This window comes from Aedes albopictus, chromosome 3 (assembly GCF_035046485.1).
Source record: "Aedes albopictus strain Foshan chromosome 3, AalbF5, whole genome shotgun sequence".
Lineage (NCBI taxonomy): Eukaryota > Metazoa > Arthropoda > Insecta > Diptera > Culicidae > Aedes > Aedes albopictus.
In genome coordinates this window covers 78071550-78095097 of record NC_085138.1, presented here as the reverse complement: position 1 = coordinate 78095097, position 23548 = coordinate 78071550, and the positions used below count along the sequence as shown (strand labels likewise).

The 23548-nt window shown below is 44.0% G+C and overlaps 3 protein-coding genes across 3 annotated transcripts in view; 1 reads left to right on the top strand and 2 right to left on the bottom strand.

Moving 5' to 3' along the window:
• The window catches only part of LOC134289492 (signal recognition particle subunit SRP72-like), a 107362-nt gene that overhangs the window by 78484 nt on the left and 5330 nt on the right, over nucleotides 1-23548 (bottom strand). The window lies entirely within an intron of this gene.
• On the top strand, nucleotides 10188-10944 carry LOC134289872 (uncharacterized). Its single transcript, XM_062856548.1, has one exon. It carries the CDS (start codon nucleotides 10319-10321, stop codon nucleotides 10925-10927), a length of 609 nt encoding a protein of 202 aa, XP_062712532.1. The 5' UTR covers nucleotides 10188-10318; the 3' UTR covers nucleotides 10928-10944.
• LOC134289493 (uncharacterized) lies at nucleotides 16141-22224 on the bottom strand (the record flags this gene model as incomplete). Its single annotated transcript, XM_062855372.1, is given in 8 exon segments — nucleotides 16141-17973; nucleotides 20460-20636; nucleotides 20701-20820; nucleotides 20883-21101; nucleotides 21164-21340; nucleotides 21395-21533; nucleotides 21603-21868; nucleotides 22077-22224. Coding segments are annotated over 8 exon segments (1575 nt in total), but the record flags the coding sequence as incomplete, so codon positions are not given.

Sequence of the window (23548 nt, the reverse complement as noted above, 5' to 3'; positions counted from 1 at the left end):
TGACGGTGTGCGTTGCGGCTAGATCCAGCGTTCCGACGTACATCAGGACCGGATTGTTCAGCGCTCTCCGACCGCCACCACCATACAGACAAAATTGCTTTGATGTCTCGAGGTACTTGAACACCTCCTCGATTTGCAGATCCAGTGTAAGAATTGGAACATTCGGTTGGCCTCGCGGAACCGGCTGGGCCTCGATTTGAATAAACGCAGGCAATAGAAAATCCAACATTTCCCGGCTTCCAGTTTGATCGATTCCGATCAGATCTTCGGCTTTGAGTTGCGCCGGCCAAGCCTTGGCCTGAAACGGGCCTGCAATGGCTTTGGGATCGGCGCCGTCGGTTTGTCCGCATCCTCGAAGGTACGATCCACGACGATTGTATATCCGCGGCTCGGAACTCACTTGAGTAGTTTGACATTTCTGAATGTAAACATAAGAAGGGGTCCCAGACGTTGCTCATTTTCTGAGGTGAAAAAAAAGATCACCATTTCAGGGTTGCCAAAAGCAGCCAAAAATTACTTCGCATGGTGATTTTTATTTCAAAATGTGGTGAAATTCCCAGTTTTCAAAAATTTGTATGAAAATCAGGAGTGCACATAAAAAAAATCTGAAAACGGTAATAGTCATTAAAAACACGTGTCTTTCGAAGAAAAATATAAAAAAGGGGGGTTAGGTCAGACGGGAATGGTCTATTGCCGTAATTACAATTACAAGGTAATTACAAGTTTATATTATCTACCCTTAAGGACAAGGTATTTGGAGTACATTGCTCAAAATTTCTAGAGCACCGTTTTTTAGAACCGTTGAAAGGATTTGGATTAAAATGCATCACGCTGTTGACAACCACTGAACAATTAGCGTGATGCATTTTCATCCAAATCCGTTCAATGGTTCTAAAAAACGGTGCTCTAGAAATTTTGAGCTATGTACTCCAAATACCTTGTCCTTAATTTTCAAATATTGCGTTTCCTAGAAACCAAGAGTCGGATGGCACAAATCTGGAACAAGGGAACGTCCATAAATTACGTCACGCTTTTAGGGGGGAGGGGGGGTTCAGAAAAGTGTGACGACCCTTACAAAAATTTTAGATGTCTCATACAAAAAGTGTGACATAGGGGGGAGGGGGGGTTGAAAATGGGCAATTTTTGCGTGACGTAATTTATGGACGTTCCCCAAGGACAGGCCCAATCCAGACGAGCTTTGTCGGATTTCAGGATATAGATCGGGTCGGACGCAACCAGACAACAGGATTTTATCCAAGAGCTACATCCCGAGCGTTTAAATCGATGTTCAACACCATCCAGGAGTGAAATGGCCATGCTACCTGGAAAAAGTGAGGATCATGACGACGACTATACCATGCCACTTATGAGCCGATGCAACCGGGTGGCGCGTCCATGCAGCGTACACGCAAGTGCGTCCTGACAGAATCAAATGAGAGGATGTACACGAGAACGCAACGCTACCGTGCCGCACCCTGTGCTGCCAATGCATACCCCAAAGGAACGCTGCGGCGACGCAGCGTGAATTAATGCTCGTGTGCATCGTTTCTATAGGTCATATCAATTCTAGATTGAGTTTAAATAAGGGCGAAAGTAACATGAGAGAGTTCTCTTCATCGACTCTCTCTTCTGCAAATTTAAGTGACAAGATGCAAATTCAATAGAACTTTTTTAGGCTTAGACGTTAGATTGCATCGCAACCTTGCGATTTATGACCAAAAAGTTCAACAATACTTGCATCTTGTCACTTTAATTTGAAGAAGGGAGAGTCGATGAAGAGAACTCTCTCATGTTACTTTCGCCCTTATTTAAACTCAATCTAATTATTATTCTCAGATATGAATGAGGTTAACACGGGGGGAGGGACCTATTTTTGCCAAGTCTTAACCTCAAAAAAAGCCGAAAAAGACCAAAAAAGCCGCTAAACCCGCAAATGTTATGCAGGTTTCGCCGGTTTTTTTTCGTCTTTTTTCGACTTTTTTGGGGTTTTTCAACTTGCCAAAACTAGTGTTGCTCCTCCTGGGTAAGCATGAAAATCGGTAATATGATCCAGGTTCATTTGCTGTTGTTGTCGATCGAGAGTAATCTCAAGCGGACCGGCATCCATCCGCATGTAAGTTGATTTTTGTCCGTTTTTGTTATTTTTATCAAAGAAACTATTACCATTGGCTGGTTCGTCTGTTTTTCTAAATATGCAGTTGAAATTGCTGTGTTCAAGTTTGCTTGTTTAAATTTCATTAACAACTCAATAACCTACTGCACTTTATGCGTTGCATAATCAAATGTTTATGTACTGTCAAATTATATGTTTACCGAAAAATGGTTCCACTTCACAAACTTTCAGAAGAATCCATATTTTTATATGTATAAACATTCCACGTTTTGATGTTAAAATTGAATACTGGCACGGCTTCTCCAATCATGTTGGTATTGTGGGGTTTATCTAGGATTTTATTATGTTTTATACTCGGTTTTACAGGGAACTCTCAGGCAGACAAATTTAGTAATAAAAATTTCAGGATACAATGGAAATTTCAAACTTAAGAATCATCTTTTGCATTTGAACGCTTGGAATGGTCTTTCAATATAGGTTCGCTCTTTAAGCTTGCAATGCGTACATGCCTTTGAGTCAAATTTGATAGCTTTCTCATGGGTAAGCTATCAAACCCGACTCAATTCTATGCTGTGTCTTCAAGCTTCAGTCTATCAAGTGTCTATGAGTGCACAATAATGGTTAAGCACGCTGTAATGTTACTTTTGTACCTCATCACCCACTAAATGCAACTACATTAGTGGACTAATAACACTTAGCGCGCTTAGGCACGGTTCCATCATGCCGCAAAAAGTGTTGCCACATATAGTGTTTAGTTCGCTAAACCCAGTTATCTGGCTGGTGGGGCATGGGAGCCTAAGCTTCGACCATTATTGCAATAAGACGTTACTTCAGACATGAGTGATTCGAATATTTGAAGAACCATTCAAACTATATAGAAGCTTGTGTATAGTCAACATTTAACGAACTTAATCTATGCAATATTTTGCATTTTACGGCTTCGAACGATCTTCAAGTATAGGTTCAAGTTGTAGTATATCGAGTTTTTTTAGTGCTACAATAATGGTTAAGCACGCTGTAATGTTACTTTTGTACCTCATCACCCACTAAATGCAACTACATTAGTGGTCTAATAACACTTAGCGCGCTTAGGCACGGTTCCATCATGCCGCTTATAGTGTTGCCACATATAATGCTTAGTCTGCTAAACCCAGTTATCTGGCCAGTGGGGCATGGGAGCCTAAGCTTAAACATTAAACATTAAACATTACTCGATTTACGACATGATTGATCCAAATATTAGATAATTGTTCGATCTGTGTTCTTAAAATGTAGCCCTGAATGTAGCATAAAATATACAAGCTTCAAGTCCAAATGCATAAAGATAGTTCAGATTCACTGTTTTTCAGAATTTTCTCAAGCAATCAGTAACAAAAGTAAAAAGCAGAAATAGATAAAATCATGCCAAAATGTTCATAACCGCTTGTAAAATAAAACTATTCCAAAACATTAGAATTTTCTGTTTCACAATAGAAAACAATTCCCAAACAATAGAATCTAATGTGTAATTAAGTCACTGCTCAAAGAACAATATGAAAACATAAGAATCTTGTGTATCACAATAGAAAACAATTCCCAAACCATTGAATCAAATGTGGAATCAGTAATAAAATTACTACTCAAAACAATACGTTTACCGTGCAATTCACTGTTTGAAACAATTCGAAAACATAAGAATCTTCTGTATCACACAAGGTATCACAATAGAAAACGCTACCCAAACCATTGAATTCAATGTAAATACAGTACAAACAGTATGTTCTGTTTCACAATAGAAAACAATTCCAAAACAATTGAATCAAATGTGGAACCATAAATAAAATCACTACCCAAAACAATACGTTTACCGTGCAATTCACTTTTTGGAACAATTCGAAAACATAAGAATCTTCTGTTTCACAATAGAAAACCATCCCCAAACCATTGAATCTAATGTAAGATCACAGTTCAACCAGACAGTTCTTGGCATATTTAACAGTTCAAAACAATACAAATACATAAAAATCTACGGTATATTTGATTCCCCGTATATGTATTAACAACATTTCATTTACATTAGAATCTTCTGTTTTGCGAAAAAACTTGTATGGAAAAAATCCCTTTTTTGTATTGTTACGATACTTAACAACCTATACAATTCAATGTGAAATGCTCATTCACATTTGATTCTATTGTTAGAAACATTTGATTCTATTGTTTTTCTACTGTTATTTTTACATTGAATTCTATTGTGAGAGTATGGTTTTCAATGGTACTGTTACATTAGAATCCTATGTTTTTCTATTGTATTTTTTATCCGGGAACAGTAAGCTAACCATTCCATGTACAGATTTGCCTGTTTGGCAAACGGTAATCCGCTAATTTACAGTATGTGGAATAGGCGGTTAAGATAGGTTACCATAAAAAAATGCTCGTTTTCCCGAACAAATTTTTCGCAATACAGTATAGGATATGGTCAATATATTATCCAGTTTTTCAGACAATAGACCATTCCCGTCAATTTTTTTTATTTGCTCATACGCTTTCTGTTATTTTATAGAGTAAACTTTCCCATGGAACTACTATTTTTTAAAGCCTGCAACTATTGAAAAAATGCAAAAATCGTGCGAAGCTCTATTTTACACCGCTTTCCCCTTTTAATTTTGCTTTGGTGAAAATGCGTTTTATCCCGTCCTCCCCCCTCTGACATTTCTTCCTTGAGGTGAATTTTGCATCAGCTGTTTGTCAGTTTAGCTTTGTTTCGATTCGATGTTTACATTTTTGTTTCCGTTATTGAGAAAATTTTTACTCTAGCACCTGCAAAATCCATTGAAATTTTGAAAGATCGTAAATGATCTTACATTGGAAAAAAACAAACCTGCATTCCTAAGTTGCGGTCTGCCGGTAGCTTATTTATTCTGTTGGACATTCAACCAGTTTACGCTCCGATTCGCTATATGATTGGCCAGAATACACCCAGAAAAACATTCCTTCCGACGCCCGCTGGCATCGCCATCCCACGGTTTTGTCATCGATATACATAGATGCAGATAATTCCAATCAGCCCCTGAATAATCCAAATTGCCGGGGCGATAGCAATGGAAAATCCGAACCTACAGCAAAACAATCGGTATCATAACAACGGTAAAGGAAAATCTCCGAAACAGGTTGGCAAGTTCAAGAACCGTGGACCTTGCTACGGACGGGAAAACGGATTTGTTTGTTTACGGGGAGGTTTACGGATTGATCTGTGTTTTGAGTGAAACGTGCCGGATTGCCTGACCGGCTGGAAAATGCACCGTAGTGGTAAGTAAAAGGGAAAGTAGTGATGGAGTAATCCTCTGTTGAATTGTGATTTTTTTTTGTAGTGTTATGCAACAGGTTGAGTGGTGACGAAGTACTGGACGTGACACAAGACATATATTGCCAATAGGAAAAGCAGCGGCCTTCCAGCGGTATTGGATTTTCACCAAAAGCAGTGGCCAAACGTATCACGAAGGCAACTGCTGCCAGCTGGAGGAACCTCGTGAATCCGAACTCGGCGACGCCGTCCACCAAGCGAGGAAGGTACATAGAAGAGGACGAACAACAGCAACGACATCTGTCAGGACAAGCAGAATTGTAACATTCGGAAGAGCACCTAGATTTCGGATTACGAGCGGCTAATCCGCACGTTATCTCATCGGTCCCGATTTTACGGTCAAGGAAAACCACTGCCGTCTATTCAACGAGTAAAGCAACAACATCCATCAGGCGGTCGATCGCTCTGGCGCTCCGCCGGCTATCACATGGAACGTATCCTTCCTCCGACGTACAACAACGGAATCTCTGCTTCTAGTATGTTGTCCAGTGATGGCCGATATATGCCGATAGCTCCCGGGTGGTTTCGGACATGTTTGACGATCTACTGGGATGGGACGATTGCTAGTGCACGAAATTAGTCGGAACAAAACCGCGACAATAAATGCAAAATGCTGCCTGCCAGACGACTGCCATCGATACCCTCATCCTCACCCGGAATGTTCGCCGATACGGGAGTCTCGAAAGCAGTTGAACCTCGCGCCCATCAGAGAAGACGGCCGCTCGACGTTCCTCTGCCGCAAAGGCTAGACACAATAGAGAAAGGCCAGCAAGACGGTGGCCTTCCGGGAGATCTCCGATGCCATGAAAATGGTCAAACGGGAATCGACAGCTATGGCATTTCGGTACGGGCACGTACGGGACTATCGATCGTAAGAACGGTTTCGAATGTGGGTCGAAGTTGCCATGACCAATGCCAGTCTAGTCTTCGAGGCCAGTACGGAAACCCTGGATATGGAACTGAACAAGAACAGCCCGTCCGGCCGGGAAAATAACGTCAAAAGCATGGTCACATCCTAGCCTCTGGTACAACCACTTTGTATGTGTTCCAGAACGCTCGATCCTACCTGCTGCGCCGGCAGGTAATAACTTTTACAATCGTCGGAATATCTATCGATGCTTTCCAGTACATCACTTGTGGAAAATCTTTCGCCTAAATGTATTTCTTTTAATTATTAAATTGCTCAAATTAACGAATTGTTGTGTAAAAATAAATTAAATGAATTTGAAAATATTAGAAAAAACCTAAAATCTTAGCAAAGTTGTCCAGCATAAGCACAATTTCTCGAAAAGGAATGGCTTGACATCGAAAACCAAAATTTTGGTAGTCATGATGGAGGTAGTCGGAGCAAAGTGACCTAAAATCAATCGCTGCAAAAAGCTTCAATAACGGCTTGATTAGGAAAAATGATTCTTTGTTTATATCCCTTTACTTTTATTCTATACGTTACAATTACGTATAAAATGTAGTCGGGGTAAGGCAGTTCACCCGTGATTTTTGTTAAGCTTACATGGTATTTTGAGTGATAAATGTAAAGTAACATTCTTTAGTCGAACACATCACCTTTATAACATTTAAATATAATGACTGATTAGATTATATGTTTCGGCATACTGCCTATGATCGCATAACTTCTTCTTCTTCTTTATGGCTCGACATCCCCACTGGGACTTGGCCTGCCTGCCTCGCTTCAACTTAGTGTTCTTTGAGCACTTCCACAGTTATTAATTGAAGGGCTTTCTTTGCCTGTCATTGCATGCATTTGTATATTGTGAGGCAAGTACAATGATACACTATGCCCAGGGAGTCGAGAAAATTTTCCCGACTGGAACGGGAATCGAACCCGCCGTCTCCGGATTGGCGATCCATAGCCTTAACCACTAGGCTAACTGGAGACCCCATAACGGGAACGTCCATAAATTACGTCACGCTTTAAGGGGGGAGGGGGGGTTCAGCGAAGTGTGACGACTCATACAAAAAAATCAGAGGTCTCATACAAAAAGTGTGACATAGGGGGGAGGGGGGTTGAAAATGGACAATTTTTCCGTGACGTAATTTATGGACGCTCCCAACTGAGATCGCATAACTGTCCCATATAAATAGGAAACCCAGCAAATATGGAACTGATATGCGATCATAGGCAGCATATTCATCAGAAATGTTCGATAAACACAATAATGTCTGGTCCAGTAGATTCTATATCCACCGGAGATAATTTAAGGAATTACCTACGGGAATCCCACAGGAGTTTCCACCGGGAATTTACCACGAGTTCTCACCGGAAATCTATGAGAAGTTCCTTCCGGTAATCCACCAGGAGTTCCTTCCGGGAATTCACCAGAATCCCCAAAAGGAACTCCTGCAGGAATCCCCAAAGGGAACTCCTAGTATAATCATCGGTGGGAATTCCTGGATCATCCCAGATGGAAAATCCTTAAGCAATCCCCAGTGGTCATTCCTCAAACAATCGTCACTGGAAATTCTTGAAGCAATCATATAGGTTGGAATTCCTGGAGCAAACTTCGGGGCGAGTTCCTGAAGTAATCACCAGTGGAATTTACTGGAGCAATCCCCGATTGAAATTCTTGGAACAATCATTGGTAGGTACTCCTAGAGCAATACTCGGTGCGAATTCCTGGAGAAAACATCAGTGGGAATTTCTAAAGGAATCTTCAGGATGACTTCTTGGAGTATTCCCCGGTGTAAATTCCAGGAGTAATTCCCGGTGGGAATTCTTGCATAAATCCCTAGCGAGAATCGCTGGAAGAATCCCAAGCGGTTATTGTAAGTCTTGCTCACGGATTCCCTGAAAGCATTCGTGCTTTGAATTCCTTCTGGCAAAACTCCAGATTAAATCTCCGCTGGAGGAATACCAAAAGGAATCCCTGCTGGTGAACTACCAGAATTCATGTTTGCGGATTTTCAGAGAGGATTGCTGCTGGAGTAAGTACCTTTCTTTCCTTGTAGAATCTCAAAATGGAACCCGAAAATATGTGTTAGAGGAATAGCAGAATCAGGAGATCCTGCTGAGTGCTGAGGGATTTTCGGATGTGTTTGGAGGTTGAACTCGGGAGGCGTCTTCGTCTTAGCAATCTGCATGATGTATTGGCCAACATAAGATCCCGATGATAAAATACGGGAAATTCCCAGCTTCCAATATGTACTTCCAAGGATTCGCTCCTAATTTTTGTTTAAGCTCGGTGACTGATCCTACAGCCTACGATTCTGCAATCATCCGGCAGTGTAATTCCGGCTGCTCCTTGTCGTCGGCCGGAAAACACACCCGAAGTGTTGACATTTATCGAAATAATCAGCACTGCCACAATAAAGGTCTCGTCATTCAGTCGGAGACTGAGATGGTTGCGTTCGAAAATCCGTGGGCCAGCGTGGGACGTGCTCGCCTCCGATTTATCCGGAACTTGTAGCTGCTACGCTGACCTTTCTGATGAAAATATCGACTCGGGAATCAATCTAATCCAATGAGAGTAATATACTCTCATTGAATCTAATCAGTTTGACGTTTCAAAAGGTAAACAAACATGATTGAATAGGGCTTCCAGGTGTTCCTCACTTTCTGAGAGGTGAATAAAAAGATCACCATGCTAGGGTTACCAAAAACTACTTCGCATGGGTGTTTTTATTAAAAAATGTGGTGAAATTCTCAGTTTTCGAAAATTTGTAAGAAAATCAGGAGCGCATATAAAACAAATCCGAAAACGGCAATAATCACCAAAAGCACTTGTCTTTCGAAGAAAAATATAAAAAAGGGGGGTTAGGTCAGACGGGAATGGTCTAATCTATATTGCCACCATGTCTACTGAGTTTTCATCACTATATTATTCGACAACTTCTGCACAATATAACATATTGTTACAGCTTGGTATGCGTTACTTAGACCGTTCTTAATGATTGAATGCTTCGATTTTCATAGTTTCAACAGTAAAGCATCTGTTCGAGGTACAGTAACAGTAACAGATAAAGAAGACATACTGTGTGGAGATTAACACAAACTGTATTTCACTATGCGGGTCATTAATGTGTCGAAGACAAAGTAATGATGGCAAAGGGCTCCAGGGAGGAGTCACCGCGCCCGCCACCCGGAAATTTTATCGACGGTGATGAAATCGATGCGGTTTCGTGTACTTGGGCTCACTGGAGACAGCCGACAACGACACCAGCAGAGAAATTCAGAGGCGCATTGTGGCAGGAAATCGTGCTTTCTTTGGACTCAGCCTAGGGGCAAGACACTGTGAAAATCCGGAGCAACTCTGAGCAATCCTGAGTAACTCTTGAAAGAACCCAATTCAACAAAAATAGTCCGGTTGGGATCCCCGGGGGACACCATCGTAACCTTCCCTAGTGAGCACATCTTTACTGTAACGTGTCTCGAGTATACCAAAGTGGCGAATCCTGTTCGGTTTGACAGGTCTCCTGATTGATTGGAACTATAGGGCACTGCATTGTTTTGATTTTGTATGGGATTTTGACGTTTCTTGGCTTTGTTGTTTACAAAATTTCTGTAGGAGTGAAAGAGAAGGAGAGAATTCCATGCAGTGCCCTATGGGGATGACAGCAAATCGGCTGTTCCAATTTTGACGTTTCTCCTCTTTGTTATTCCAGACTCGTTAAATACTTTACTGTACCGATTCGGTGCAGTGTATAAGAAGACCCTTCAGTAACTTCAGTAGCATTTGAAAGACTTTTTTTGTTAACTGTTGTCAAAATATTATTGTGTTTGTGAATCAAAACATCAAAAAGCATGCATGGCATGTTCGTGTATTTAAGTTAAATTTATTTGAAATTCAAGTAGGATCTACCTACAGTGGAATTTAACATAATCAATCAATAGACCATTGGACAATTCAATGGCTTCCGCGGACTTTGTGCCAATACAAACCAAAGCATCATTACTGCGGAAACGACCCCAGGAGGATGACTTCCAGGTAACCGTGTTCGAGCCCAAAAAAGCAAAAGCGAACAGACCGAAATTTGTCCGGCCACTATCCCAACCGCAATCCGGCGATAAACCCGATGGCGAGGATGAAGAAGCAGAGGAAGGCATCGATGACATTTTCTCGGAAGCCCGGCGCCGGAAGCGAAAAACCAAGAAAGACGATCCCCAGGTATTCGACATCAGCCGTGCTCGCAAGGAGGTAATCAACTACGGCATCAGCGGGCTGGATCGTGACATCAAACTGGAAGCCAAGGTGGCCCTGGCGGTCAAGCTGGGAGCAAAACCACCGAAGAACCCGTACCGCAACTACAAGGAACTGCTGGAGGAACGAAAGCGCGAGAAGCAGGAAACCGATCGGGAAAGTCGCCGGCGGAAGGGCCAGAGCTATGGGGCGGCTCGGTCCTACCAGCAGCAGAAACAACGCGCACGGGACAAGGCCAGCAATCCGAACAGCGTGACGAGACATTACGGGGTGGTCAATCCGAAGATGGACGACCGGAAGAAACGAAAGGGTAAATGAATGCGAGGATAATGTAAGTTTTGATTTTGTTTTTTATTTATAGATGACGTCCTTTTTGATATACCTAGTCCGCATTCTACTTGGCGTAACACGTCCACTGCGGTTGAGCTTACTTTTCAGCGTCTCTTTAGGTCCGTATGTCTTGGGTAGACTCGATTATGCATTGAAAAGTTTTTTAAATCACCTTTTCCGATGGTAAGGGTCCGCCAGACAACTCCAATTCAAGGTGTAACACAGCCTGTGCCGAGCAATGAATGATCGAGAGGGTGAAAAAAGATACTCCATCGATAACGGACTCTGTGGGGCATCTAGACATCCCTCCCAATAATTTGTCCCTTACCGCGTTAATACAGGGCTCTGGCGTGGTGAACCCTTTTTTCTCGTGCTACTCGAGGGATTCCAATAAATAACTTAAATCAAATAGATTGAGTAGCGGTAGTGGCGTGGTTAACCCATTCGCAAGAATATAGCGGTAATCATACCATCTATCAGGGCTTCGGCAACATACGCGAGCTGGGAGCAGCTTTTTACGTGATGAGGGACGCATTCTAAGCGTAGTTAAAACATGAGCACGATCCCTACCCAAGCCATGACATCATGATCAGAATAAAATTCAAAGGGAGCCTAAACGTTTGGGTACGCCAGGAGGAATAATTCAGACCGACGATTGGAAAGTTCAGCACCCAACGGCTGACGAACGAAAATCGATTTTGCCGCCTCCAACAACATAGCCATTCGTAGCACCCTTTTCTACACAGTCTCCTTTCTGGAGATAACCTGCAGACGAAATCGGAAGCGTTATCGACGTCAAAACTTGTCGTAGCGCTAACAGCGACTCCGATTACTATCTTTTGATGGTCAAAATGCGCCCAAAACTTTCCGTCATCAATAATGAACGGTACCGGCGACCGCCACGATACAACCTAAACCGACTGAAGCAACCAGATGTCGCCTCAGCATACTCGGGTCTCGACGCAGCGTTTCCAGACAAGGGAGAACTTGATGTGGCCCATCTAGAAGACTGCTGAAGTACAGTAAAAGCAGTCGTCAAGGTCGCAGTCGAGACCTCTATAGGGTACGTGGAAGGGAGTCGACGGAACGAATGGTTCGACTCGACGAGGAGTGCAGAGCGATTTTGGACAAGAACGAAGTGCGGGTTGTAATGCTGCAGTAAGAATCCGGCAGAACAAGAAACTAAAAAAAGAAGCGAAAACATCAGACGCGCCTCTTTCAGGAGACGAAAAAAAGCGCTGGGCTGAACAAGGGAGTGCGAGTCTTTGAAACTGCAGTGCTGAGCCGTTGCCGAGAAACACGGAAGTTCTACCAGAAACTCAACGCATCCCGCAACGGCTTCGGGCCGCGAGTCGGAATGTATGCTGGAGATCGAAGCAACACGGTGGTTATTGCACCAATCATAGTAGTCTTAAGAATTTGAACTGGAAATCAATAGTCTTGTTCAACAACACAGGTCGAAGTTGCTGCATCTTGCTCTTACCCATTTGTCATCAAACGGGTAAGAGCGGGATGCAGCAACTTCGAGCAAATTCAACCTACGTCGTTGAACAGGACTAACCAGTTGGGTTTCTTTTCCCTTCTAAAGATTATGGGCCGTTGTTAGAGACGTTAGTAACGAAAATCAACAAGTGAAGAAAATCAAGAGTGAACGATTAGGAATCCAGAAGCTCAACGAAGGAAACTACGGCGTTTGGAAAACCAAGGTGGAGTTCCTCCTCATTCGGGAGGATTTGTGGCTGGTGCGGAAACGGTAAGAGACGAAGCTAATACGGCAAGCGAGGCTGCCAGGGCAGCGTGGATCGGTGGTGACCAGAAGGCTCGGGTGACGATGAGCCTCCTGCTGTGCTGGAGGATAATCAGCTGAACTTGATCAAGGATTGCATGACGGCAAAAGCGTCCTGGGAGAAGCTACGGGGACATTACGAGAAGAACTGTTCGAGCGGCTGACGATGATTTACGAGGAGCTGAGCAAGAGCTCCGGAGTCTACCGGAAACATTTTCGACATAGAGCACGGCTTTGGAGAGCAGTTCAGACGAAGAGCTGACATTGGATTTGGTGAAGTCCAAGGTGGTCGACGAAGTAGCGAAACGTTGTTCGTTTACTGTGTCGGATTCGGTGCTTCAGACAAACGAGGCACAGAAGAAAATGCTTTGCAATTTTTGGTACAAACCGGGGCACAAGCAGAAGCAATGTCCGTGCCTGAAGGAGAAGCATACCCCAGAGCAAAGGTCATCGTGAGACACGAAGCCAACCACGGGAGCGAGCGGCGGCTCGTCAAGAAACCCGGAAGAAGCAGGACGGGATCGAAAGCAAAGTCGAATGCGTGGATCATCGATTCAGGCCAAATTCAGGCGCAACGTCGCACATGTGTGCGTACCGGGGAAGTTTCCTGGCGCTCGACGACAGCAGCAAGCAGGACGTGGTTTTGGTCGACGGTACTACGACGAAAGTGGAAGGAATCGGTTCGTGCCAGGTGATCGTACTTTCTCCGGCGCGTAGGCCATCAACAGTAACCCTCATGGATGTGCTGCTGGTGCCGGAATTCGTTTCGAACCTGGTTTCGGTGAAGATCTTTATTATGGAGCTACGGTCATTTTCGATAATGTCAACGGTCAAGAAAGTGATTGCTGGATCGATAATTTCCGGTGGGCTCTACTGCCTGAATGTACCTAGCCCAGGAAGCATTGGTGGTGAAGCACACAGCAAATTGCCAGCACACGTGGCATCGCGACTATGACGTTATCCAAGAACATGGCCACTGGGATCGAGATGGAAGATTGCGGTTGTCGGGTCACCTGTGAGTGCTGTCTTGAAGGTATGCTGACACTTCTTCCGTTCCCCAAGAAAACGGACCGAAAATCCAAACAACCGTTGGATATCGTGCGCACCGATATGTGTGGACCCATGCGGATTGTGACGCCAGGTGGATATCGTTATTTCCTCACCATAATTGACGACTTCACTCGGTACACCGTTGTATATTTCTTGAAGAAGAAGTCCAAGGTGCCTCAGCGTGTCAAAGAATACGTCCAGATGGTAAACACCGAATTCGGCAGGCCGCCGAAGGTCATACGTTCCGAGACTAATTGACTGTAAATGGATTTTGAAGAAGACGGACGAGAGCACAAGGCTTCAATCAGCAGTATAGGACTACGACTACGACAAGGTGTTTGCGCCAGTTGCCAAGCAAACCACTTTTCGGACGCTGTTGAGTGTTGCCGGCGAGATATGCTGGACAAGCACGTTGACGTAAGTACGGCGTATTTGCATGGAGAGCTTAAGAAGACCATCTTCATGGTATGTCTGTTACGAAAAAGCTTCTATGGACTCAAGCAGACCGGGAGAGTTTGGAGTACCAAAATCAACGACGTTTTGAAGCAGCATGGATGCAGATCCCTGTGTGTTCGTGAGAACCTGGAAGAAGAAGAAGTCGTGCATTTTGCTATATGTGGAAGACATGCTGATAGTAATCGATACGGAAGCGAAGTACTGCGGGGCAGTTCACCGTAACGTGCCTTGGAGATGTGAAGCACTGTTTGGACATTGAAGTCACACGATCCGGTGACAGTTTTTCCAGAGCCAAAGATCCTACATAGAGAACGTTGTCGAACAGTTTGGACAGACTTCGGTACCTAAAGCCAACAGCAACTTTGAGCCTGCGACTGGGGTCATCCGGGCCTCTCGAAGCGTACATCGATGCCGAGAGCTGGCGACAAAGCAGACCGGAAATCCAACACCGGCTTCGTCTTCAGTCTCGGAAGATCAGTGAGCTGGGCAGCCCGAAAGCAACCATGTGTCACACTATCGTCGACCGAAGCTGGATATGTGGTACTTTTTCGAAGACAGCCGTGAGCTGATGTGATTGCTGAAGCTACTGAAGGATGTAGGCGAAGAAGTTCCTGCTCCAGTGGTCATCCATGAGGTTAACTAGAGCTGTATAGCGATGATGAAATCGAACGGAGTTAGCAAGCGAACCAAGCACATCAACATACGGTTCACTTTTGTTAAGGAGTTAGTCAGCGATGGCGTGATGAACGTAAGCTATTGCCCTAGCCAGCGAAAAGATGGTGGGCGATGGTTTAACGAAACCGTTGGAACGCGTGAATGTGGAGAAGATGCGACAGCGAATTGGTCTACGGACTACCGAGCTTGAGGAGGAGTGATGGAACTCGATGGTTAATGCACCAATCATAGTAGTCTTAGGAATTTGAATTGAAAATAAATGTTAGTTCACTCTTCGCTTTCAACCAAACCAGTTGGGTTTCATTAGAAATCCTCTACATAGAGATGAGCGGAAGTTACATACGTCGATTCGGCAACGCTGTTTGTTTTGTTTACAACAGCTGCCAACACTTGCTACAAAGCTAGATGTTCAAACTTTGTGCGTGACTTCGTTGTGGTTCAAGTTGTTTTGTTTACATTTTCTAATTATGGTAGAATTTTTTTTTCAAAATTTTGTTGAAATAGCGGAGCAATCGAAGAAATCTGAAATTCATTGCAAAAGTGTTACGCTAATCATATCGGCAGAAGTGAAGCAAGAAGCAGCAATGGAAGTTTTTCCGACAAGTGCAGTAATAAAAGTGTGAGCTTTTGAAAGCAGAAATAATATTTTTTTATCTTTTTACTAAACATACATATGCCGTCAATATCTCGATATTAAAAATAAATAATTTTAATTTATTTAGTTCCGATTGCAATACCGTTCGAACGACGCTTTCCTACGAACGATAAGCATGTTCATTTGGCTCACACTTTGACAGTTCTCTCTGCACTATAGGGCACTGCATGAAATTCTCTCCTTCTCTTTCACTCTTACAGAAATTTTGTAAACAACAAGGCCAAGAAACTTCAAAATCCCATACAAAATCAAAACAATGCAGTGCCCTATTGGCTCACAATGGCCGCCTCCGCAGATCTCTATAATGTAGGATTACTAGGTTTCATTCACTTGACGGAAGAACGTCAAGTGATTGAAAAGTGGAAGTAACACTTCGTTGAGCATCTGAACGGAATGTAGGCACAGAGAGTAAAGCTATGGAGGAAGCGAATCCGTCAGTGCGATAAGAACAGTATTGCAGTTTGTCCGTAAGAATGCTTTACGTTTTATGAGATTCTCATACCGCATAGCTAACTAATGTAATGATAGAGCGTGATGATCTCAAGGGAAAGTTTCGAAGAATAATCATAACTCAACAGCTTCATTCATTCATCTGTATCTCTATATCATACTTGTCCTTTAAAGCCTACAATAAGTTTTATCAGTGCATTTACTCATTCGCATTTCCAGCTTAATTTCGAATTATTCCAATCGTCCAAATGGTGATTTCTATCTACCGTTGTTCGAGAACATAAATGGAACACTGTCAGAAAATAAATCAACACTTCACCAATCGTGTGTTCACTTTAGCATAGACTCTTTTGAATAAAATTTTAACTAAGACTATCTGTCAAATTTCGCTGAATATAATATACATTCGAATTTTCCTCTCAACAGTTTTGTAGGTGCTAGCTTAAAGTAGTGTTACACTATATAAGAGATTATATACAAATACAATCAATGCAAACGTTCGCGCCTTTACGTACTCTTTTTTCTGGAACTTTGATAGATGTGCGACACTCAACCAAGGGTGATAATAAACATAAGCATAAAATAAGGCGATAAAAAAACGTAAAAATATATAATTTTGGTTATTGAAAAAATCCTTATCGCAAATGTATAAGAACATATCACATTTTGATTAATTATTCAGTTTCAATTTCTGGATAAAACATATGTTTAAAACTAGTTACTATGCTTAAACCAAGGACGATTGAAAAGGATACATTTGTTGTGTTCAGATGTATCCATACTTGTAATTGATTCTTGTTTTTCGGTTGCTTGAAAGAACGTATTCGGAAGCTTTCCTCAGAGTTTTTGTTTTCTGAGAGATGCCCCAACGCCACTCAAGCGATGTCTAATTTGCAAAACAGTCTTTAGATTTTAGAAGGGGAGTTTTCTCAACTTTTTTATTCTGGTTTCGACCTAATTTGATGATTTTGCTAATTGGTTGTTGATATTACGATAGAGTTTCTTCTCAGTTCGGAACACGTCAGACAATCAGTGAAGGGTTGTTAGGAAGGCATGAAATACATATACATATATTAGAAAAACATATTTGTGACAGAATTGAATATAGTCAGCTTGTTACAAAACAAAATTGAAAACAGTAGTTCAGCATAGTTGGACACTGAAAAACATGTGGAACATTTGGGAAACAATGCATGCAAAATCATCTTTTCAAACAGAATCGTGTAATGCTTATGGTTCCACTCCAAATCTTTTCCAAAAGCACTGTGTTAAAGGTGACCGACCGACCGAAATTGAAGAACTCTCAAGTTTCCTCATTCTTTCTTCTGCTCCATCATAATCCAGCTGTATTATTGCTTCACGGAAAGCAGATGTAAATTTTCGCTTGAGAAATAAAATATGCTTTCTACAAACTCAATTCACTAATCGTTCTCCATGTTCCAAACAATGTTGCTATCTCGTTATTACGAGAAAACTCTATTACTTCAAATACAGAAGAGACTTCGATGCTCTTCGCTTTTCATACACAATACAAAAACTCCACCGAATACTCACCCACAGACGACTTCCCCAAAGTAAAACAATACAATTTCACAACGAACCTCGAAAACCGCCTCCACACGTCCACGTCCTTTTAGGTCATGGCGCCGTACCGCAGGGAACTTTCGCCCACGGCCGACGGTGACAGGTCATCGCCGTCGTGGCTGGCCCCGCTCGACCCCAGTCGAAACCGCGGCAGCCGGACCGTATCGCGTACGCTGTCCAGCAACCGCTGCTGGAACGTTTTGTACTCCATGTCGTCGTCCAGGGAGTTGGTGTCGCCAAAGTTGAAATCGGCCACCTCCACGATGAAGCGTTCCCGGTTCTGGATGTAGTAAGCGACGCCGAACACCACCAGGATCACCGCCAGCAGGCAGAACCCGATCGGGACTACGATGACCGAGAGTTGCGATTTGGGTTGATCTGTGGGGAGAATAATAGGAAAATGTTATGGTGGGAATTGAGGTCTTTTGGCCGTAACTTTAATGATCAATTGACTAAACAACTGGTATGAGCAGAACAGATGAAGCCGCCGTAGCTTTCTGGATTTGGCATACATATTGAACATTTCACCATCTGCAAGATGCCACGGTTCAAATACGCCGGTGTCGCCGGCTTCGGCTCTCCTAGGCTGCGCAGAGCTTCTAGCCAGTTGGTCATCCCGTTTCGGATGTCGAACCTGCCTATTTTGTTGTTCAATCTTTCCTCTTGCGTTCGGAACGAGAACCGCTATTCTCGTGGCGGTTCTTCCTGGGCTGTCCGGATGACGAAACGTTGGAATTTCTTGTGCTCGGACCTTCGACAGCAACCCGGTTTCTCAGCGATCGTCGACGCGTTGAGTGGTTCGCTCTCGTATTTCTTGGGCCCGTTTCTTCTCTGCCGTTCCCCGCGGAATTGCCACTACCGATTCTTCCAACGCATTTTTGCTCTTAAGTAGCTCGGGTAGATCCTCGTTTACCTGCCGATGGTAGCCGAGATAGTTACCGGTCGCCGCAGTGGTTGTCTGCCGCGGCCCATACCTTTTCCATCCAAGTCCATCGGTTCCATTGGCGTACCCACCTTAGTTTCTATTCGCACGAACGCGTGGATGTTGTTTGCCCCAATCAACATCTGCGGTTGTCCGTCGTACGACTCGATAGACAGCCCTTGCATGTACTTGACCTGTGCTGTAAACTCCTCCGAATCCAACTTTTGAAGTAGCAGCATCAATTTGTCCACCGTGTGCAACAGCATCTTGTCGCCGGCTGCAGCACTGTTCCAGACGCCCACAGACTCATCCTTCGGGAACCCTTTACTCTCGACGTGTTTCCCGTCTACCGAATGGTCAATCGCTCTTGTACTCTGACCGCGCCCAGACGATCGGCGAGCTTTTTCTCCACCAGCGTTACGGAAGCACCTTCGTCCAAGAACGCCAGCACTGAAACCGTTTTTCCGCCGTAGAGCAGCTGCATCGGAATGCTCCGGAATAGGACCGTGCAGTTTGTCCGGATGTGTGCACTCAGCCCGACCGTATTTCCGACCGGATGCATGAGCTAGTGTTGGAGCTCTTTACAGTCGTTGATATTGCAGCGGATTTGGAACTTGCACTTCCTACCGTGCTTGATGAGGCAGACTTTGCACAACTTCTCGCGCTTCACAAGCTTCAAGCGCTCATCGTATCGCAACGTTTTGAAATCCGCGCAGTGCCACAGACAATGGTCCGAGGATTGACTCATTTTGCACGGTTTCAGCATCCTCTCTTCGCTTGCGTTGTCGGCCGAACTGCTGGCTGACTGCTGGTTGACAGTACAGACTAGTCTCATTGAACCTCTTCTCTCTGGATTGGGAAACTGCTTCGGACGATGGCGGTGGATCGAACTCCACATCAACGTTGGCTTCGCAGGCGTCTGTTACGATATCCATCAGGAAGTCTGTCAGCTTTCGCAACGTTATTTTCCCTCAACTTCGCCGGTAATGGACCCCACTCACGCTTTTCCCAATCCGGCAGCTTGGGGACCAGCGACTTTATCAGCAGCGGGTTGATGAAATGTTGCCGTAGATTCGCGGCCTCCAGGTGGCCGCAGAGTTGCTTCACCATGTTTCCGAATGGAACAAAACTCCTCAAATTATCCGGCTTCGGGGGCTCCAGCCGGTTCACCTTGTCCAGCAGGCTTTGGAGCCTAGGGGCAAGGCACTGTGCAATCCGGAGCAACTCTGAGCAATCCTGAGTAACACTTTTTGTTCGAATCCATTCAGAAACGTCTCTACGAAGCGGAAAATCGGGCAAGACTGCTCGATTTTTCACTGCTATCAGGCAACACTTCGGGTAAACAAACGTGATCTAGAGCTAACCAGAGGAATTCGCAGCTTTTTGATGACCTGCGGGATGGTTTCGGAAAGTAGTAACTGCCCGGACACCAGCTCAAGAGCTTCGCCTTCCAGGGCTTTATGAAGTCGCATCAAGTTCTTGTGCTTCATGTAGCCGCAGACATCATTGGACGCTTTGTAGGCTGCGTAGAACAATGGCCACTGCGCTGGTTTGCCGGAGAATTTTGATAGTTGGTATGTCAACCCCTTCCTCGCGGCCAGCTGGATCTTCGTTGGTCCGGTCTGCTGTTGCCCCAGCCCGTATTGACTGATACTTGCCACTTTCTTGAACGTTTTCTTTGGAACACTTTTCCTTGGAAGCGAGGCCAAGGATAAATTCGAACTCTGGCTTGATAGTTCGAAATCTTTGGAGCTTTCGTTGTCCTTGTCCTCGTCTTCTTCGTCGATTCTCTCGTAGCCTCGCGTTAACTTCCTCACCTTGTCCTTGTTCAGCTTCAATACGTTCGGGTTGATTTTGCCGGAAGGACCCGCTCGCGAAACGTCCATAACCACTTACCCCAAACCATTTTGAACATTTGATTCATTGATAAAACGATACTTACTTTCGTAGATCTGCAGTCCCACCTGAACTATCTGTTCGGAAATCCTATTCTTCATGAACACCACCAACGACTGCTGCTCCTTATGGAACACCCACGAGGTGTACCTAAACTTACAGCTATCTTCACTAACTTGCCAGTAGTTTCTGCACGTCTCGTTCTTGGTGATGTTGTATTGTCCTGGTGGAAAAAGCGCGAGATAGAATCACTGAAGTCATGATTTTAAATTTCAAAAATACCATACCATAAATGACATTATAGCAGAAGCTGAACGGTGGCGATCCCGTACACTGGAACGTCAGATTGGCCGGGGAACCCTGCTGTACCCACTGCGGTCCAGAAATGTTCAATTTGGCGATTGGATCTAGACAAAACAGGGATGGTTAGTTAGTTAGCATCTAACCCAGGGCTGTCGTCCAAACTTACTTTGCACCGTGACCTGTCGCACGAAATGCCCATAGGTTTTCTTCGGATCCGGCGGGACCATCGAACTGTTGCCACAAACGAACGGTTGCCGAGAATCGTCAATGTTGAAGCTGGGATCGGACTTTTTCACGATGCGACTTATCGTCGATCCGCCGTCGGTTTGATCTTCCACCTGCTGCAAAAGATGTTCCGGTATCCGTTCGCCGTCCAGGATGATACCTGCGAGCGAAGAGGAATCTAGTACTACACAAATTTCGAAAACTTCTTCGGAAGTCACTTACTTCGTATATCGGTCATGTTGAGCAGCAGTGGGCTAACACTGGCGAGGACATCGCCATTTCCTGCTGCTGGCGGAAACGGAATATGGCGTCTTCTTCTGTCAGGTTTCGGCTTTGGCGTGGTACTGGTGGTCGTAGTACTAGAACTGGTAGATGCTGGCGTTGTACTGTTTGGAGATACTGTAAAAGACTTCGATACAGTCCAATTTCGTATTGAAATCCACGGAAAGTTACCTGTCGTTGTGGAAGTTGTAGTTGACGGAGTAGTAGAACTAGTGGTTGTAGTAGCTGGCGTTGTAGTAGTAGTAGTAGTCGTGGTCGTCGTAGTTGTGGTGGTAGTGGTGGTCGTGGTTGTTGTTGTAGGCTCCGGAAGCTACGAATAAAAAGCCAAATTTAGTTTCAAAGTTTAGTTCGGTGAACACATCGCAGCTCTCCGATATACCTTATCGAAGGACGCCACCACCAACGCTTCGATGGTGTAGTTCTGGTTCTCCGATGTGTAATTACTCAGCTTGGTAAACTCATCGGACGTGCCGATGTACTGGCAATTGATAAACCAATAGGTTCGGATGTAGGTCGCCTGCCGTAGGACCCGTTTATCGCTATCAGTGAGGACGATCGTTTGATTCAATGGCGTCACACTGGATATGTATTCCGTGTCGACTATGCTTTGGTTCTGAATCAGCTGCATCTGGCCGTTCAGAAGACCTTGGAACGAATGAAATTCCATTATATAACGAATGAATGTAACGCAGTACTAGATTATATTAGTGTCCCATGATCACACAAAGATAAGGTCGCCATTTCCTATATTAAGCCGACATCTTTGTGTACATACTAGTAACATAATTAAAATACTGTACTAGAGCGCTTCTACGATAAACTATATGGCTGCATAGAATAACAAACCACTTACTGGTAAGATTAAAACCAATAGATTTTTCCGCCGCCGGTAGGTACAGAACCGCGTACCAATGTCGAATGGAAACCGTTGCCACGTAGTTGCCAGCATTCACGTTGTTACCATAGGTGATGGTCCAGTTGAAGTATGGTTTAGTAGAGGTTCCCTATGAAACGGTAGAAAAATAAATAAGAAGAAATGTTTGTGTTTGTTCAGTAGCAAGTATTGTCATCAGTTAATCGAAAGCCTTTGCTTCGAACGGTCGCTTTTTTCGCTTAGAAATTCGTGCCATATCTGACCGTTTTTTAAGTTTCAATAATAAGCAATTCGTCAGCTCTCGAGATAGTTTTCTCTGTACATTTGAAGTGCGCATTGGGGATGGAATTCTCCCCCTGACGGAACCGGAAATAAAAGACATCCTAACAGAGCGAGGCGTAACGTCGGTCAGGAGAATCGCTCGGAAAGATGATAGTAATACGAGGATGAACACACCGATGCTAATTCTTACCGTATCCGTATCCGGTACAGAAAACCCATCTACAATCGGTCAGCTCAATACAGCAATCTTCGACGCTGCTAAAAGTTCTATACCTAGGGCAAGTGCTACCCCAGGGCGTAAAGTTCTTCATTGGTAGTCTGCAAACACTTGTTCTTCTCGTCAAAGCGACAAGAAAAGCAATGAAAGCGGTGAAGAAGCTTCCAGCCGATCACCGACGCTTAAAGAGAAATAAATGTAGGCAGATAATCAGAGACGCCAAATGCAGAGATTAGAAAGATTTCATCGACGGAATCAACAACAACCAGTCTACTACGGAATTGTGGTCCAGGGTGAACTCTTTTTGTGAGAAGCGGAGAGCAAAATGAATAGACATCCGTCACGACAACAAACTCTCCAGGGATCCTACGGTGGTAACGAATAAGCTTGCGGAATACTTTGCCAGTATCTCTTCAATCAACCGCTACGATCACTATTTCATCAGACGAAACAATGTTTCTTGAACATCGTTGAAGGCTGTGACCATTCCTCAAGATATGTCCCATCTGATAATAAATCAACCTTTCACCATGATGGAACTTAGTTTTGCCCTAGCTAGTGGCAAAGATAAATCTGCCGGTTCCGATGATTAAAAGTTTCCCCTACTGAAGCATCTACCACGAAGGGTAAAGCAGACTCTACTAACAAAAATTTGACTGACATGATGATCTTTTTTCAAAACAATGGAGACAGCCTTATAACTCGTGTATCAAAGAACGATGCATTTTCTACTGAACTAAAGGAGTACCGACCTCTTTCCCTAACAAGCTGTATCGGTAAAGTCTTCGAACGTATGGTCAACCGCAGGCTCACCGATTTCCTGCAAGACAAAAACTTGCTGGATCAACGACAACACGCCTTCCGAAAAGGTTTCGGAACAGGAACATACTTTGCCTCTCTCAGTCAAGTTTTAGATGACCAGCACGTAGACATGGCAGCCTTGGACCTTTCC